Source organism: Phycodurus eques, chromosome 5 (assembly GCF_024500275.1).
Source record: "Phycodurus eques isolate BA_2022a chromosome 5, UOR_Pequ_1.1, whole genome shotgun sequence".
Taxonomy (NCBI): domain Eukaryota; kingdom Metazoa; phylum Chordata; class Actinopteri; order Syngnathiformes; family Syngnathidae; genus Phycodurus; species Phycodurus eques.
Genome location: NC_084529.1, coordinates 6012501 through 6031096, shown reverse-complemented (window position 1 = coordinate 6031096; position 18596 = coordinate 6012501). Strand labels below are relative to the sequence as shown.

The window sequence follows — 18596 nt, the reverse complement described above, 5'->3', positions numbered from 1 at the left end:
CAGGCCAGTAAAGTTTATCCAAACTGAATTCTCTCATCAGAAACAGAATCAGCTTCATAGGCAAGTATGCTGCAAAACACACGAGAAATTTGCCCTGTCATGTCCATGTCTATATGGACCTTGCTCTGTGCACTGGTGCACAGACATGTTGGAACAGGAAGGGGTACTACCAAACTGTTTGACTGTCTAAAACCTCTAGGTATGCAGAAGAGTTCCTTTTACTGGAGCTCAGGAACTAATATTTTGGACATTTCCAACGTTGTGGAAATTGTTTGGAGGTGGCCCCTTTGTGTTCCAACATGACTGTGCATTAGTGCACAAATAAAGATTCACCCAAGAAACAGATGAGAGAGTTTGATGTGGAGGAACTTTACTGGCCTGCGCAATCGTGACCTCAACCCTATACAACACTTTTGGATGAAATAGAGCAGAGACTGAGAGCCAGGCCTTCTTGTCCAACATCAGTGTGGAACCTCACAAATATGCTTCTGGAAAGATGGTCATAAATTCCCATAAACTTGTGGAAACCTTTCCCAGAAGAGTTTAAGCTGTTATAACTGCAGAGGGTTGGACCGATGTCGTATTAAACCCTATGGATTAAGAATGGGATATCACTTAAATTCATATGTGAGTCAAGGCAGGTGAGCAAATACTTTTGGCAATACAAATAGTGCAGTGATGTGCGGTCAGGTTCGTGATTGGTGAGGCACTGACTACGTCACGTGACGTCTGGAGCTCTAAGAAGCTCAACTCAACACTGCCAACATGCTGGTTGTGGCACCGTGCATACCAGACTCCACTGTGCACTTATAGTGGCTTTTCTGGTCGATAAGAAAGACTAAATGTCACACACTTTCATTAAATATATTAAACGGTCTGTAAAACGTCAGTAAGTGCAGTACATGTGTGATAAAACGTATATTATTGGCGATGTAATGAGGAAACACCAATGTCTCTTGTGTGAAGCCACGGACCAATCACAGCCAGCCTGAATGGATGTGTGCGTGGTCTCTTGAAGCATCATGGGAGCGGTGACTCAACGTGAATCGTAGCTGCGCTTCCTAAGCATTTGAACAGGAAATATGAAAATTCAGCTCTTTTAATGATGAAATCATTGAAATTATTGGATTGAAAAAGGAAATCATTGTAAAGCATGGACCATAGAACTCAAATAGAACAATTTAATGTAATCATAAGGTGTTTTTACTATTCACATGCAGTAGAAAGGAAAGACCAACAGGGGCCAGTGAGGCTCTGCCTCACTTGCCTATCTTGACCGCACGTCACTGGTATAGTGTATGTTTGGCACAAGCACAACAGTGCTTATCACTAAAAGAACACAATACCTACAACGAGTGAAGTATGGTGGCAGTAGTATGATGCTTTGGGGCTTTTTTTCTTCAGCTGGATCTGTGGCCTTAGACAATTTGGTGTATGAACCATTCCAAACCGTAGTCAGTGTTAACACAAAACCTTCAGGCTTCTGCTACGAAGCAAAAACAATGTCAGGAAAAGTCTACTAGAACGTCTTAAATTGATTTGGGGATTTTTAGAGGCACTTTAAATGGTGGTACCTGTGGTTGGTAACTCCTCTGCAAAGGATGGTACCTTACAGTTGATTCTATTTGACAGGATAAAGACACTGCCTCGCTGTACGAAATGAAGACATATGTGGAACCCAATGAAATTGAGTCATCACTGGTGTGTACACTATACACAGTTATACTTCTGTTGTGTGTGCGTGTTATTCTTAGTGGTCTGTATGCGATTTATTTTTATTTTTCATTTTTTATTTGTCTACCTTAGCCAAAGAATACTGTTAGGGCTGTGTATAGCTACCAGGCGACGAGGCCCGATGAACTCACCTTCAGCAAAGGCGCTTTGATACATAATGTATCCAAGGACAATGATGGGTGGTGAGTCCATTTGCCCATTGTTGGTTGATAAGACCGAGCACAATAAAATATACAGGAAGAAAATGTTCATATTTCTCTTCATGTTCTAGGTGGAAAGGAGACCATGGTGGAAATGTTCAGCTCTTTTTCCCATCCAATTATGTTGAAGAAGTGTCCAACAACACCAAACTTGATTTTGGAAAACAGGTGAAAGAAAGGCATTTAAGGTCATAATTTAGTTGTTGGTTTGATGGTATAAAGACTAAAATATCATGTGTGTTTGTGAGCTAATTAAAACAGGATATAGCAGACAATCCCTTGGGTGAACTCTGTAAAGGTGTGGTGGATATCTCTAAGTGCAACATAAAGAACTGTGAGTACAATTTATTTTCCATTCTAACACCATTTCAATTTAATCTAAATTAATTTGAAAACGATGAGGGAGTCTAACAAATTAAACTATAGCTGGAAGTCAAATCGGTCTTATGATAATTTGTAGAAATAAATTTTTAATACTAGGACAGTAAGGTAAAATGAACTACAAACCCCAATTCCAATTAAGTTGGGACATTGTGTAAAATGTAAATAAAAACAGAATACAATGATTTGCCAATCCTTTACAAACCTACTGTATATTTAATTGAATACACTGCAAAGACAAGATATTGAATGTTCAAACTTATGGTCGTCGTTGTTGTAGTTGTTTTTTAAATTTTTTAAACAAATATTCTTTCATTTTGAATTTGATGCCTGCAACATGTTCCGAAAACGCTGTGACAGCGGCAACAAAGTTGAGGAACGCTAAAAAAAACTCTTTGGAACATTCCATAATGAACAGCTTAACTGGAGACAGGTGAGTGTCATTATTGGGTGCATTATGAGCATCCCTAAAAGGGTCAGTTGTTAACAAGCAAGGATGGGGCGAGGTTCACCACTTTGTGAACAATTACGTGCGAAAATAGTCCAAAAGTTTAAGAATGTTTCTGAAAGTACAATTGCAAGGAATTTTGGGATTTCATCATCTACGGTCCACAATATTATCAAAAGAGTTAGAGAATCTGGAGAAATCTCTGCATGTAAGCGGCACTGCATTAGAAACTGACATCATTGTGTAAAGGATGTTGCCCTGTGGGCTCAGGAACACTTGAGAAAATAATAATAATTCATTATTACATCAACAAATGCAATTTAAAACACCACCTTGCAAAGACAAAGCCATACTGTATATTAACAACAGCCAGAAAGGCCGCCGGCTTCTCTGGGTCTGAGCTCATCTGAGATGGACTTACCCAAAGTGCAAAAGTGTGCTGTTGCCTGACGAGTCAACATTTCAAATTTTTTTGGGAAATTATGGACGTGTCCTCCGGGCCAAAGAAGAAAAGGACCATCCAGATTGTTATCAGCTGAAAGTAAAAAAAAAAAGCAAAAAAAAACTAGCATCTGTGCTCATGCTCAAGACTGTTTAGATAATCATGGACTTCAGGAAACATCCTTCGCCACAGCTGCCCCTCACACTGTCCAACCGCCCTGTGTCAATCGTCGAGATTTCTGGGAATTACAGTTTCTCAGGACCTGAAGTGGGAGACCAACATCAACTCCATCCTCAAAAAAGCCCACCAGAGGAGCGCCTTGCATGACAGCAGTCGCCCATTGGTGTATGAACGTGTGTGTTAATGGGTGAATGTGAGGCTTTGTAAAGCGCTTCGGGCGCTGTGATAGTGTAGATAAAGTGCTATATAAGTGTAGTCCATTTACCATTAGGGCATTTTTTTCCCCCCATTTCCTTCTGCTTCAATTGCCAGTTGTAAAACTGTAAAATAACATTGTAAATCAGCAGTTAATCTAGATTTAATCAACATTGTCTTCTGTAGAATCAGGAATGTCGTGACACTGATTCTTGTCCTCTCTCTTTTCAGTAAAAAATGGTAAAAACGGAAAGCTGCAGTGTCTGACACTGCAGAACATGGAGCAGGATGGTCTGCATTTTGACTTGGCCGCAGACTCCTTGGAGGAGCTTTTTGAATGGTACAAGGTGGCTTGGGGCATCACTCAGAGAGAGAAGAGCAAGCAATTCAGTCGAGAGCAAGAGGCAAGTGTTTGCTCCTTAAATATACAAACACACCCACATATTATCCATCCATCCATCCATTTTCTGAGCCGCTTATCCTCACAAGGATCGCGGGAGTGCTGGAGCCTATCCCAGCTATCTTCGGGCAGGAGGCGCGGGGTACACCCTGAACTGGTTGCCAGCCAATCGCAGGGCACACAAACAAACCACCATTTGCACTCACATTCACACCTACGGGCAATTTAGTCTTCAATCAACCTACCATGAATGCCATGTGGTAGGAAACCGGTGTGCCCGGAGAAAACCCACGCAGGTACGGGGAGAACATGCAAACTCCACACAGGCGGGGCCGGGATTTGAACCCTGGTCCTCAGAACTCTGAGGCAGACGCTCTAACCAATCTTCCACCGTGCCGCACACATATTATGTGTATGTTTATATATCTACCCCAGTGATCCCTCGTTGAACCACAGATGCATTATATGCCTTGAGGATGTTGATGGAAAAGTACAGAGAAGGTCAGAAAGAGCTACATTGTGTCTTTGTAGATCAAGAGCAGGGGCGCTCAATGCGTCGATCGCGATCGACCAGTCGACCGCGAAGGTAGTATTGGTAGATAGCATGACATCGCGTGACATAAAAAAAAGACATCAACCTATCATCCATCCCGTTGCTTGATAGGCTGACAGATGAGGTTAGACTGGAATCCCCGTGGACCTTGATGTTTGCAGAAGACATTGTGATCTGCAGTGAAAACAGGGAGCAGGTGGAGGAACAGTTAGAAAGATGGAGGCATGCACTGGAAAGCAGAGGAATGAAGATTAGCCGAAGTAAAACAGAATATATGTGCATGAATGAGTGCACGGATTAGCTGAGGTTCGATGTTTTGGAGACAAAGTTAGAGAGAGCAGACTTCGATGGTTTGGACACGTCCAGAGGAGAAATAGTGAGTATATTGGTAGAAGGATTATGAGGATGGAGCTGCCAGGAAAGAGAGCTAGAGGAAGACCAATGAGAAGGTTGATGGATGTCGTGAGGGAAGACATGAGGGCAGTTGGTGTTAGAGGATGGAGGATGCTGGAGATAGGCTTACATGGAGATAGGCTTACATGGAAAAGGATGACGCGCTGTGGCGACCCCTAAAGCGACAAGCCGAAAGGAAAAGAAGAAGATACAGTAATTAACATTCATCAACATTGCCTTCTGAGAGAGGTGAAGAGGCTTGTGTTGGTGGCGGGGGAGAGGCTCTCACTTGACTCGTAGATTTGTCAGGTTCATCAGCAACTTCTTCAACCTCTTCATTGTCGTCATCGGGCAAGATTTGGTCGTACAGAGCTTTGGCCTTTGTCCTGATCGTATTAGTGTCCAAACTCCTACTACTACTTCCTACTACTACTTTGAGCGGCACGCTGGAACAAGCTTGTGCCGCATTTTGTCAGATGGCTCATCATCTTGACGAATAATTCAACTCATATCAACTGCTAGCAGCAGATCCTCATCCCAGTACACGGCAGAAAGAAAGAGGAAAAAAAAAACCACAAAGGTAAGAGCTAAACTTGCTAACTTTTAGCATTTTGCTAATTACTTCTGTAAATGTTACGACTGTATGAATAAATACACACTAACATCTGTTGGCAATACTGATCTCAATGTACAATCCACAGTTCATGCATCTTCCAAAAATTGACCTTCCACTGATGCTTGCAGTGCAAACAAAGGTAAGGGGCAAAAAGTATTTGAAATACGACGCAGCACTAATAATAAAAAAGTATTTTGATGGTAATTGTACATATTTCTGTATTCCCCTAGTCATCACCGTATCGTGGTGGAGAGGTTTCTGTGCCCCAATGATCGGAGGAACTAAGTTGCCTTGGGCTTTATGCCCCTGGTAGGGTCACCCATGACAAACAGGTTCTAGGCTCAAAGAACCCCTTATGATAAAAATACCTCCTTTTCCCTCGCCCTGACACGGTTTAGCGGGACCCCCTCTGGAGCCAGGCCTGGAGGTGGGGCTTGATGGGTCAAACCGGGGGCCTGACTAGGCACAGCCCAAAAATGCAGCGTGGGGCCCCTTCTCATGGGCTTACCACCTGTGGGAGGGGCCAGAGGGGTCAGACTTTGGAGGTTTGATCCTCAGCTACAGAAGCTAGCTCTAGGGACGTGGAACATCACCTCTCTGGCAGGGATAGAGCCTGTGAGAGGTTGAGAAATTCCGACTGGATATAGTCGGAATTGGGCTCCGGTACCAGCCTTTTCAGGAGGGGTTGGACTCTCTTCCAATCTGGAGTTGCCCACGGTGAGAGGTGCCGAGCAGGTGTGGGTATACTGGTTACCCCATGTCTTGGTGCCAGTAGGTTGGGGTTCACCCCGGTGGATGAGAGAGTAGCCTCCCTCCATCTTCGGGTAGGGGGATGGGTCCTGACTGTTGTTTGTGCTTATGCACCAAGTATAATTTTAGAGTACCTTGGAGGGGATGTAGCAGAGTGTCCCTGCTGGGGATTGCCTCGTTCTTCTGGGGGATTACAATGCTCATGTTGGCAATGACTTTGAGACCTGGAAGGGAGTGATTGGGAGAAACGGCTCCCCCGATCCAAATCCAAGTTGCTCATCGTCGATTGTCCATAACGAACACTATGTTCAGACATAAGGGTGTCCACATGTCCACTTGGCACCAGGGTAACCTAGGCCGCAATTCAATTATCAACTTATATGGTCATGTTATCGGACTTGCGGCTACCTTGGACACTTGGGTGAATTGAGGGCTGGAGCAGTCAACCGATCACCACCTGGTGGTAAGTTCGCTCTGTTGGTAGGGGAAGATGCCAGTCCGACCTGGCAGACACAAGGGTATTGTGAGGGCTTGTTGGGAACATCTAGCAGAGTCCCCTGTCAGAAGGAGTTTCAACTCCCACCTCCGGCAGAACTTTGTGTACGTCCCAGGGAACGGTGGGGACATTGAGTGTGAGTGGAACATATTCCGTGCCTCCGTTGTTGGGGCGGCCGACCAGAGCTGTGGCCGTAAGGTGGTCGGTGCCTGTCATGGCCGCAATCCCCGAACCCGTTGGTGGACACCAGCTGTAAGGGATGCCGTCAAGGTGAAGGAGTCCTATTGGGCCTTTATGGCTTGAGGACTTGAGAGGCAGTTGATGGGTACCGGCTACCCAAGCAGAACATAGCTTTGGTCGTCGCTGAGGAAAAAACACGGGCATAAGAGTGGAGGCGGATCGGTGCAGCATCTGCAGTAATTCAGACTCTATATCGGTCTGTCGTGGTAAAGAAGGAGCTGAGCCAAAAGGTGAAGCTCTCAATTTACCCATCTATCAATCTACGTTTCTACCCTCACCTACGGTTATGAGCTGTTCGTAATGACCGAAAGAACATGAGCCAAAATGAGTTTCCTTCGCAGGGTGTCTGGGGTCTTCCTTCGCGATAGGGTGAGAAGCTCGTTCATTCAGGAGGGGCTCAGAGTCGAGCCGCTGCTCCTCCGTATCAAGAGGAGACAGATGAGGTGGGTCGGGCATGTGATTAGGATGCCCCCTGGACGCCTGCCTGGTGAGGTGTTCCGGGCACCTCCCACCGGGAGGAGGTCCCAGGGACGACCCAGGACATGATGGAGAGAATTTGTCTCCTGGCTTGCCCGGAAATGCCTCGGGATTGCCCCGAAGAGCTGTACAAAGTAGTTGAGTAGAGGGAAGTCTGAGTTTCCCTGCTTAAGCTGCTGCCCACGTGACCCAACCTCGGCGAAGCGAAAGAAAATGGATGGATGGTTATTTCTGTAATATACAGAAACTCCCATTCGTGCTGGCAGGGAAACGAAGAAAGGTAAAAAATAAAATAAAAGTATCCATACACCACAACAGTAATAAAAAATTATTTTGATGGTAATTGTATATTTTTCCATAATTTACAGATCACACATTCACCAGCAGTGCGTAGATGAAGAAAGGTTTAAAAAAAAAAAAAAAAAAGAGTATTCACGTCACACTGCCGCAATGATGAAATTATATATTACTTTATATTTTATGACTGTAATTGTTTGTATATCTATTGACAGGTCATGGGGAAAATTATGGCTGCCATGAACAAAGACGAGCTGCTCCAGAAACATCTATACTCATCAGATTATCCATGCACAGTCTGACAGTCTGCCAAAAAGCAAAAAAATAAAAAAATGCATGCCTACCCGTGTCTGTCCCAGAATGACAGATGGGAAAACACACTCTCGCATATCCCCACTAGAAAGAAGGCGAGGCCTTCAAGACGTCATGTCAAAATCTTACATTGACAAATTGTAAATACATTATTTTGCAATCAGAAACACATGCGCACACAAACATGCACACAAACACGCCTAGAGGAACATAACTGTAAATAGCGTGCCAATAGTTTGTGTGAAGTCTGAAAATTTTACAGTTGACTGTGAATTTGTTTTTTGCCCTCAAAAGCACTTTTTCATTGTTGTTAGTGGTGCTGTACAGAAGGAAAGCACCATTCAGATGTTTGAGGTGTCACTGAAGCAAAAAAAATATTAGTGTCAAAGTCTCTGTTGTGCCAAAATACATAATTTCACAAAAAGCTTGTTTTCTCTGTTTTTTGTTCCAAAATAGGTGATTTGAGTGAAACCAACCTATTTTCTACTGCTGATTACTAATTAATGGAATAAGGTAGAAACAACCTTTTTTTCTGATGAAAGAAGAGAGTCTAATATTTAATTATGTCGTCTCCATGTTTACATAGTCAAAAAAACTATTTCGATGAGAGAGAGAGAGAGAGGGCACATTTCAAGGTACAGTAAATGAAACCAGTGCGTGTGAGAGACTTTAGGCTTGATTAATGTCTTCACATTCTCTTCTGTTACCCCTTTTTTCTTTTTTTTTTTTTAAACTAGATTTTACAATATATTGCTCTTTTTTAAAAAAAAAATTGTTTTGTGGGGGGACAGGAACTGATTAATTGAATTTCTATTCATTTTAGTGGACAAATATGTTTTGAAATACGAGGGTTTTGAGATAAAAGCATGGTCACGGAACGAATTAAACTCATACCTCAAGGCACCACTGTATACTGTTGAATGAATACTGTACTTTGAACGTTTCAATCAAAACAGAATATTAGTCTTTTTAAAGACAATGTTTGATACTGGTTAGATTGTGCAGGTAGCAATAATGTGTGGCCACTAAGTGTATTAGCAAATCAATTTTGTTGAACTTTTACAGTATCATATTCAACCGAGGCACCCAAAAAGCTGCAAAAGGCTGACCGGAATAGTGCCAGAATAGTGTTTGGTATACAATAATTAAACACTGCAAGACCAGAGCACTGCACATTGGTGGTCTTTTCCCATCACTGAGCATCCGGCAAGTGACATTTTTGTCCAACCTCAGATCAGGCAGCAGGAAGAAGTGGAGAAGAAGGCAGAGGTTGCTATGGAGATGTCAGACCTGGTAGTCTACTGTCAGCCACGCAGCAAGGACAAGGACCGATTTGGTAAATGCATGCAATAAAAAAAAAAACGTAAAAAATTCAAACTTGCGATTATAGAATAAGCTTACTACAGACCCTTTGTGTCAAATACAGTATGCACCAGTAGTTTTTTTATACGAATGTTAATTCCTTACAAATTGAATTATTTTCGTTTGGCTTTAGATTATACAGCAGTACTAATGTAGAAAGGTACAAACAACAGTTCACAGTAACACAGCTTGTTAAAATTTATTCTTTTATGATACCCATGTATAGTGTGAACTTCATAAACTCACGTACATCTATCTGTCTTTGCAGACTACTACAACTGTAAAGAGGTCCGTTCTTTTGTAGAGAATAAGACACCAGGAAAAAGCCTTTCCATGGATTTCTTGCAGTACAATCACAAGGCTCTGAGTCGGATTTACCCAAAAGGCCAGCGTGTGGAGTCTTCCAACTATGATCCCTACCCTCTATGGGCACTTGGCTGTCACATGGCGGCTCTTAACTTCCAGACGGCAGGTAATTATATGAGTTAAGCTGAAAACTGGATAATTTTAGAGCTGTGGTCACCAACCATTTCAAAACTAAGATCTACTCTCATGTCAGGCAAAAAGCAATGCTCAACCATACCGTTAAGAAACTTCCAGAGATAAAAACCTTCATAGGCTTTCAAGATGGCGCTGGTGTCTGTGCCCTACTCTCAATTGGTCAACTTTTTTACTGTTTATATTGTTTCTTTTACTTGCTGCCAGAAGTGTCAACTGTGTGCTGGTCAATGAGCAACAATCTAAATCTTTGGCTGTCCGCTGATCATCAAGGGCAATCTAATCTAATAACTATACTGTAAATCTCTGGCCCCACTGCGAGTTGGCTCTACCGCTTCCAGTTCAATGCTCAAAGGTTCCATTGCAAGCAATACCGACAATCTGATAAATGCAGCAGGCAGCGTGTGTGTCAAGGTCGGTCGGGCGTGTTCTCCCGAGGCTTTCCGACTGCGTTATGCTCTGTTCCTGGCCTGCCAGCATCCTGATCTTCTCTGGATTCTGTTGCTTCCCGCTTGACATCTCTCCCTGGCTGGGATCAGCTGATGTAGTCCCGTCACCCCTGCAGCTGCGCTGGTGGGGACCCAACCTCCAGAACCCACAGCCGTTCACACAGTCAAATGGTCGGTTAATGCAGGACTGACAGGATAGGCCTGGTGATTGCTAGATAGCTACCAAATAAAACCTTAGTCTTAAAGATTTCTTTACCTCCCTGAGTTTGTATTTCCTCTGAGTGACAGAGACCTGGGCATCTTTTCCCAACATTGGCCATTTGACTTCTCTTATTTTAATTCCCCAAGGATATCGGGCAGAGGAGAATAAACATTTTTAGCCGTAAGCAGCCGTCTCCACTAGGATTCCTTTAGTAGCTTTGAACTACAGCCCGACCGATTTATTGGTGGGCCTATTAATCGGGCCGATTATAGTGTATCACTGATAACTCGACATTGGTCAATATGTAACTGAAGTAACATTAACTTTTATGCTGCACTGAGATTCTGTCACGCTTGCCTCAGTGTGTTTGTGCTGCAGTGCACGCTGCCCGAATGCCTGGCCCTTCCCCATCTCACACACACACACACACACACACACACACAGACTGGTTAAGTGCAGCACACTTCTCCCCCACTCACACTCATTCGGCTGAGAGAAATGGCTAGAGCAGAAATGCCCAAAGTCCGGCCCCCGGGCCAAATCCGGCCCGTGTTCATATTTCCACTGGCCCGAAGCCTCTGTCATAAAACCAATAATATGTGGCCCGGCAGTACAAAATACACGCACAATTTTATATTTCACCACAGGATGGCAGTAAAAAAAAAAAAAAAACTCGCGGGGCCGTTTTGCGCATGATCTGTTTTTTGCCCATTTCTAAAATGGCAACTGGAAGTAAGAAAAGGAAAGTTGATAGCGAGGGCCGACGTTTCCAGGACAAATGGAAGTCTGAATATTTTTTCACTGAGTTTAGAAACAACTGCGTCTGCCTAATTTGCCAAGAGACTGTGGCTGTGTTCAAGGAGTTCAATATAAAGAGGCACTACCAGGCGGAACATGCTAATTACGACAAGCTAACTGGGAACGAACGCAGTGAAAAATTGAAGCAACTGGAAGCTGGTTTAACGGCACAGCAACACTTTTTCACAAGAGCCAGTGAGTCGAATGAAAATACAACAAAGGCAAGCTAGGAGGTGGCAACACTGATTGCCAAGCACTGCAAACCTTTTAGTGAGGGTGAATTTATTAAAGACTGTGTGATGAAAATGGTGGAGAACATTTGTCCTGAGAAAAAGCAACAGTTCGCCAATGTTTGCCTGGCTCGTAGCACTGTGTCACGAAGGATCGAAGAAGTTTCTTCTGATATTAAGAGACAGTTGGACGCAAAAGGAGTGGAGTTTGAATTTTTTTCGTGAGCCTGTGACGAAAGCACGGATGCATCCGACAGCGCTCAGTTACTGATTTTTTTTAGAGGAGTGGACAGTGAAATGAACATGCGTGAAGAGCTACTTGACCTCCAGAGCCTTAAGGACCAAACGAGGGAAAGATTTATTTGCTTCTGTTTGTTCCACCGTACATCACATAAAATTAAAGTGGAATAAAATCACGTGTATTATTACGGATGGCGCACCTGCCATGGATGGCGAGCACAGTGGATTATCAACCCTAGTGTGTAACAAAGTAAGCGAAGAAGGTGGTAAAGCTATAAAACTCCATTGTATTATTCACCAAAAAGTTCTAGGTGCCAAACCGTTTCCGTGGATCTCAGTGATGTTCCAGCCCACCTGCAGTTGGAGCTCATTGAGCTGCAGTGTGACACAGAGTGTCGCAGCCGGTACCAACAACTCCCTCTTGTCAACTTTTACCAGCAGCTGGATAAAGACAGGTTCCAAGAGATTCGTACATTTGCTAAGAAAATGTTGAGCTTGTTTGGCTCGACATACTTGTGCGAGAAGACATTCTCAGTCATGAACATGAATAAGAACTGCGTGAGGACAAGACTAAGTGACTCCCACCTGCGTGACATCTTGCGCATTAAAACCACCGCTTTTGAGCCATACTGAGATCTCGACTGCAGTCGAGATCTCAGTATCACCCTTCACATTAATGCAAACGTTGTTTGTTGATTCTGATGAATAAAGTTTGAGTCAAATTTCATAAAAATACTTTATTTTGCATTTCATTAATTTTTATTTTAACCTTCATTTATCCAGGTCAGGCAGTTATAAGATCTACCTAGCAGCAGACAGCATAGTAAAACAGTAAAATAAAAATACAAAAAAGCATTCCCCTCGTCGGTAGCATGTAAAATTAATGCTGGCCCGCATGACAATGTTTTTACGGCAATGTGGCCCCTGAGCCAAAAGGTTTGGGCACCCCTGGGCTAGAGGAACTGCATGTTTTTTTTACTCCATGGTAAGCTGTGACTTTGTAAAACAATATTACACAAGACATTAGTGCCCCATGAAAGAACGTCCTCACGGAAACACACTCTTTGGGCATTTCAAGGAGAGTATTGTAGCTTTTTTGATGCAGGTTTTACAGTCTTAGTGTTTTAATGTTGGGTTAGTTGCATCTCTGTGAAATGCAACTGTTAATTTCCATGTCCACCATTATCTATTCTAAGACTACTGTATTCTACAGCGTTTTCAATTGAACTATGAGTGATACCATACTTATCAGACAGTTGAGCGTTCAAGAGCGTCAATTAAGTTGTTCTTGAGCTATTTCTTATTTTTTTTAACTGGAAAAATAAGTGATGAAGTGGGGACAGATTGATAGTATTGTTATGTGAAAAAATATTAAATTAGCCATATTTGAACTTATGGGGTTTCCACCCAGTCACTATCCTGTGTTTCTGTGCTTAAAGGACCTATATAATACTGTGAACATTGCCACTTATTACATATTTCTGGATTTACAAATAATGTCTGCAGGAAACCCCCCCAAATTAGACTCTGTAGGAATTTCCTCATTCAACTGTATTCTGCAGTGTAATTTATGCCTACATTAAAAGTCGGGATGTTTTGTAGACCATAACAAAATAGTGAAACATTTTGCGAAGCTTTTTTTTAGATTGTTGAAATCATTCCTTGAGGAAAGAAGACAGCCATATATATTCCGCATATATAAACGGGTTTTGTTAGATTCTGATTTTGATGGTCACAAGTCAGCTTCATAATGGCGGACACCTGATGAGGCTCTCCCGACCGAAAGCTCCACGTCGCTTAATGTCCCAAAACTGCGACCAATCGTCACCAAAATGGATGTTGACATCTATATTTATGCCCACTTATACCTCAGACAATATCAGAACGATCAGCCCAATAATATTGACTTTATGGACATTTAAGTGTTTTTCTCTTCATAGACGCTCACTTGAGAAAAAGCTTAACGTCACTGAATGAGGAACATGCTTAATGGTCCTCTTCCATTATTCTTTTGATATTTAATTGGGATGACACAGGGGGAATGTATTGAACACGCCAACTGGTATTTATTTAATACTTTGTACAAAAGCCTTTGTTTTCAATGACAGCTTCAAGACTCCTCCTGTATGGAGAAATTACTCACATGCATTGCTCTGGTGTGATTTTGGCCCATTCCTCCACTCAAGCAGTCTTCAAATTTTGAAGGTTCCGTTGGCTTCTTTTATGGACCTTGAGTTTCAGTACTTTCCACAGATTTTCGACTGGATTCAAGTCAGGTGATTGGCTAGACCATTCTAGCAGCTTTATTTTTTTCCTTTGAAACCAATTGAGAGTTTCGTTGGCAGTATGTTTTGGATCATTATCCTGCTGAAATGTCCACCCTCGTTTAATTTTCATCCTCCTCGTTGATGGAAGCACACTATTGTCAAGAATGTCTGGTACATTTGACCAATCATCCTTCCTTTAATAATGTGAAGTTTACCAGTACCATTTTCTGAAAAGCAGCCCCACACCATCATGTCCCCGCCTCGGAACTGCACTGTTGGTATGGTGTTTTTAGAGTGATGTGCAGTGCCAATCCTCCCCCAAACGTGGTGTGCGTTATGGCATCCAAACAGTTAAATTTTGCTCTCATCCGACCATACTATATTCTCCCAGTATTTACCTGGCTTGTCCGAATGTTGTTCAGCAAACATTAAAGTTTGACATGTTTTTTTTCAGCAATGGGGTCTTGCGTGGTGAGCGTGGATACAGGCCTTGGCGGCGGAGTGCATTATCTTCTGACAACAGTACCTGCTAATTCCAGCTCTTTTTGAAGCTCTCCACAGGTGGTCCTTGGCTCTTGGACAACTCTTCTGATTATTCGTTCCACTCTGTCAGAAATCTTGCAAGGAGCACCTCATCAAGACAAATTTATGGTGTTATGATTGGCTTTCCACTTATGTAATATGGCCACAACCGTGCTTACCGCAACATTCAGAAGCTTAGATATGTACCTGTAACCAATGCCATCGCTATGTTTTCCAATAATTAGTTTGTGATGGTCTTGAGACAGCTCTCTGTTCTTACCCATCATGAGATCTGTCTTGACTCACACCTTGCCAATCAGACCTTCTTGTAGGCCATCATTTAGGACTGAACCAGCTGAAATCCATTTGCTCTGACAAGGGACTGGATTGGATCATTGGATAATTTACAATGAATTTATTACTTAAACTGGCCTCCCCATGCACCCGCCAGGGAGTTAGAAGAGGCCCGGTCTTGTTGACTTTTAGCCTCCAATAGGGCATCTACCAGTCACCGGACTATCTGGGATCATTAGTGGAGTATGAGCGAAGCAACAGTATACATATGTTGTATTTTCCAACAACACCTAACATTTGAAACTTCCAATGCAACCATGGTGGATGAAATAGAGGCCCACACTCATTGTCGTCAGCGATGGTCGTCCGGACACCCTCATTACAATGAAGAAAACGTTAAAATAGCCCCCCATGTCAACCACATGTCCAATCTCACTTCTCATCCAGCCCACGCTCTCCACCAGTGGGCCAGCAATCCAACACCTGGTGAACTGTGCCTCACAATGACCTACACACACTGAACGGGTATCCTTAACACCTGCGCCGAAGCGCCACACCAACACGCAACCCTGGTCCTCCTCAGCGGCGTTGAGCGCTCCACAGGCCTCCTGCAGCGCCGAGATGCCACAGTGACTCCCGCGGCACCCCAGAGCATGACAAGAGTGCTGCAGAGCACTCCCTCACTAGAGGACTGAGGTGGCACAGCACGGGCGAGACGAGTACCCGCCCAGAGTTCACAAATCACTGTGAAGCACAAATTCACCAAGTGCTGGACCGCTGGCCCACCAATAGAGAATGTGAGCCAGACGAGACCGGACGCATGGGTGACACAAGAGAGGGGGCCACCCCTAGCTCATCCCCCTTTCCACCTGTGTAAATGGAAGTGGTCGGACGACCATCGCTGGCGATAATAAAGCCTCGCCACTCCTTTCCTTCCACCACAACCACATCAAATACAGCTGAGTATTGCATACATATGTGAACTTTTTAGTGTATTTTTATGGCTCTGCAGCGGCTGAGAATCGGTCATTAAAACTCGGAAATGCTGTGTTGCTGTTCAGCTGGGTTTAGTGGGTGGGTAACAGCCACAAAGTGGTCAGGTATACCAAAACTACATCACACTGTCAGTGATTTCATGTCGTTTGAAAGTGGTTTTGGTGTTCAAAGGCTTTTGCATTCAAACAACAAAGTGCATAGATGTCCCCTTTAACCATGTCACAGACACATTTTGAGGAGCGATTATAGGAGCGACAGTATCCTGTGTGTGTGGGGGGGGGGGGGGGGGGGGGGGGCGGCAAGGTGTACCGTAATTTCTCCAATATAATGCGCACCCCCCCCCAAAAAAAAAAGTCAAAAACCATCCATCCATCCATCCATTTTCTGAGCCGCTTCTCCTCACTAGGGTCGCGGGCGTGCCGGAGCCCATCCCAGCTATCATCGGGCAGGAGGCGGGGTAGACCCTGAACTGTTTGCCAGCCAATCGCAGGGCTCATACAAACAAACAACCATTCACACTCACAATCACACCTACGGGCAATTTAGAGTCTCCAATGCATGCATGTTTTTGGGATGTGGGAGGAAACCGGAGTGCCCGGAGAAAACCCACACAGGCACGGGGAGAACAAGCAAACTCCACACAGGCGGGGCTGAGGATTGAATCCCGGTCCTCAGAACTGTGAGGCTGACGCTCTAACCAGTCGGCCACCGTGCCGCCTATGGAGATCTAAATAGCCAAAATATTGGACCCTTAATTCATTGTTTTCCCATAATTTGTCAGAGGAAATTAAAGACGAGCTGGCAACCTAAGATAAGTCTTCCTCTCGCGAAGATTTAATTTATTTAGCTATCAAACTCAATAATAGCCTTAGAGAACGGAGAAGAGAGAGAGCAGACAGAGCCTGTTAACTAGCTCCACCCCAGAACCTACTAGCTCCACCCCAGATCCTCTTGACAGTCCTGGTTGGCAGACCACTTGCCCTGCCCAGGTTCCAGCACCTCCTCTACCCGCACTCGTCTGACCCACAGTGAACGCCAGCGGCACAGGGACAACAAGTTGTGCCTTTACTTATGTTTGACACCTCTGACCTACAGTAGATGACATTCTTATCTTTTCCTGTTCCCTTTAGGAGCACCGCCAGCACTGAGGATACTTCTTCAGAGGCTCCTGGGGAACAAACTGTATGTCAAGCTGTGGAAATGTGATTTCCATGTCCCCTCTGTAAGCATCTCAGGCCAAATCATTGCCAAAGGTCAGCACAAGCCTGACCCAATTAAGATTGAGTTGGTAGTCAATTGGGAAACCACCAGCAACCGTAAGGAGCTCCAACAGTTCCTAGGCTTCCCCAATTTTTACCGCTGCTTTATCTGTGACGACAGTAAGGTCCCCTTGACTCGACTTAGCTCCACCAAGTCCGCTTTACGTTAGACCCAGGATGCCGACAGGGCTATTACCAAACTGAAGTCCCTCTTCATGAGCGCCATAAGCCTCAAGCACCCTGATCGTTCCCTTCCTGGAGGATGCATTGGACACTGGACAGCTGAACCCAGACTTTGCACCCCTGTGCCTTTTTTCTCCTGCCGAATCAGGCCGGCAGAGAAATTTTTATGATATGGGAAATCGTGACTTACTGGCGGTGGTGTTGGCACTTCAGGAGTGGAGGCCCTGGTTGAAGGGTTCGGAAATCCCCTTCCTCATTTAGACTGATCACAAAAAACTCTTGTACCTCCAGTCCACTTGACGTCTCAACCCTTGTCAAGCCTGTTGGTCGCTGTTCCTGAGCAGGTTTAACTTCTCCCTATATTACCGCTCAGATTCCTGAAACCTTTAGCCAGATGCTCTCACCAGGATCCACTCTTCATCCTTGAGTACGGAAGACCCGGAACTGATTCTTCCTCCTGCCTGTGTTGTGGGGGCTCTACAACCTGGGACATTGAGTCTGTAGTCATAGGGGCCCAGAAAGATGACCGAGGTCTGGGAACTGGCCCCCCAGATCAATTGTTTGTCAAGCTTCATGGAATCCATCAAGGTTTTATTTCAGATCATGGCCCACAATTCTCCTCCCAAGTCTGGAGAGATTTTTGTAAGGCGATGGACGCAGCAGCCAGCCTCTTCTCAGGTTACCATCCGAAGACCAACGGACAGACGGAACGGGCCAAGCGAGATTTGGAGGCCGCTTTACTGCATCCGTTTTTTTGGAACCCATTCCTCCCTTGGGTTGAATATGTCCATAACTCCCTTTCCTGCCCAGTGATGGGTACAGTATGTTACCTTTCATGCCTTGTTAGGGTTTCCAACCTTCCTTGTTCCCTGACCAGGAGAAGGAAGTGGCTGTCCCTGCGATTGGAGATCATCTCCGCAGAAACTTGGAGCTTTCAAAGACCATCAAGGCCGCTTTCAATCGCTCTGCTGAAAGGAACAAGTGACTGGCTAACCGTCACTGGTCACCGGCGCCCGGCCCCCCGAGTATCAGTTCAAACAGAAGGAGGACTGTCTTCTCAAAACCTTCCTCTGCAAACAAAGTCACGTAAGCTCGCCCCCCGATTTGTGGGGCCCTTTATGATTTCCAAGACAATGAACCCTTCCTCTGTCTGCTTAATCCTCTCGGCTTCTATGAACATCC

At 44.3% G+C, this 18596-nt stretch overlaps 1 protein-coding gene across 9 annotated transcripts in view; it reads left to right on the top strand.

Annotated features, from left to right (window-relative positions):
* plcg2 (phospholipase C, gamma 2) overlaps positions 1 to 18596 on the top strand; it is an 87682-nt gene that overhangs the window by 61878 nt on the left and 7208 nt on the right. For 5 of the 9 annotated variants that reach the window (XM_061677216.1, XM_061677213.1, XM_061677212.1 and 2 more), the window contains 8 exons: positions 1633 to 1701; positions 1807 to 1916; positions 2006 to 2102; positions 2196 to 2268; positions 3812 to 3984; positions 9348 to 9450; positions 9745 to 9948; positions 17103 to 17225. In XM_061677216.1, coding sequence (XP_061533200.1) covers positions 1633 to 1701; positions 1807 to 1916; positions 2006 to 2102; positions 2196 to 2268; positions 3812 to 3984; positions 9348 to 9450; positions 9745 to 9948; positions 17103 to 17225 — 952 coding nt within the window. The remainder of the gene's footprint in view (positions 1 to 1632; positions 1702 to 1806; positions 1917 to 2005; positions 2103 to 2195; positions 2269 to 3811; positions 3985 to 9347; positions 9451 to 9744; positions 9949 to 17102; positions 17226 to 18596) is intronic. The other 4 variants (XM_061677217.1, XM_061677215.1, XM_061677214.1 and 1 more) reach the window with 2 other exon arrangements.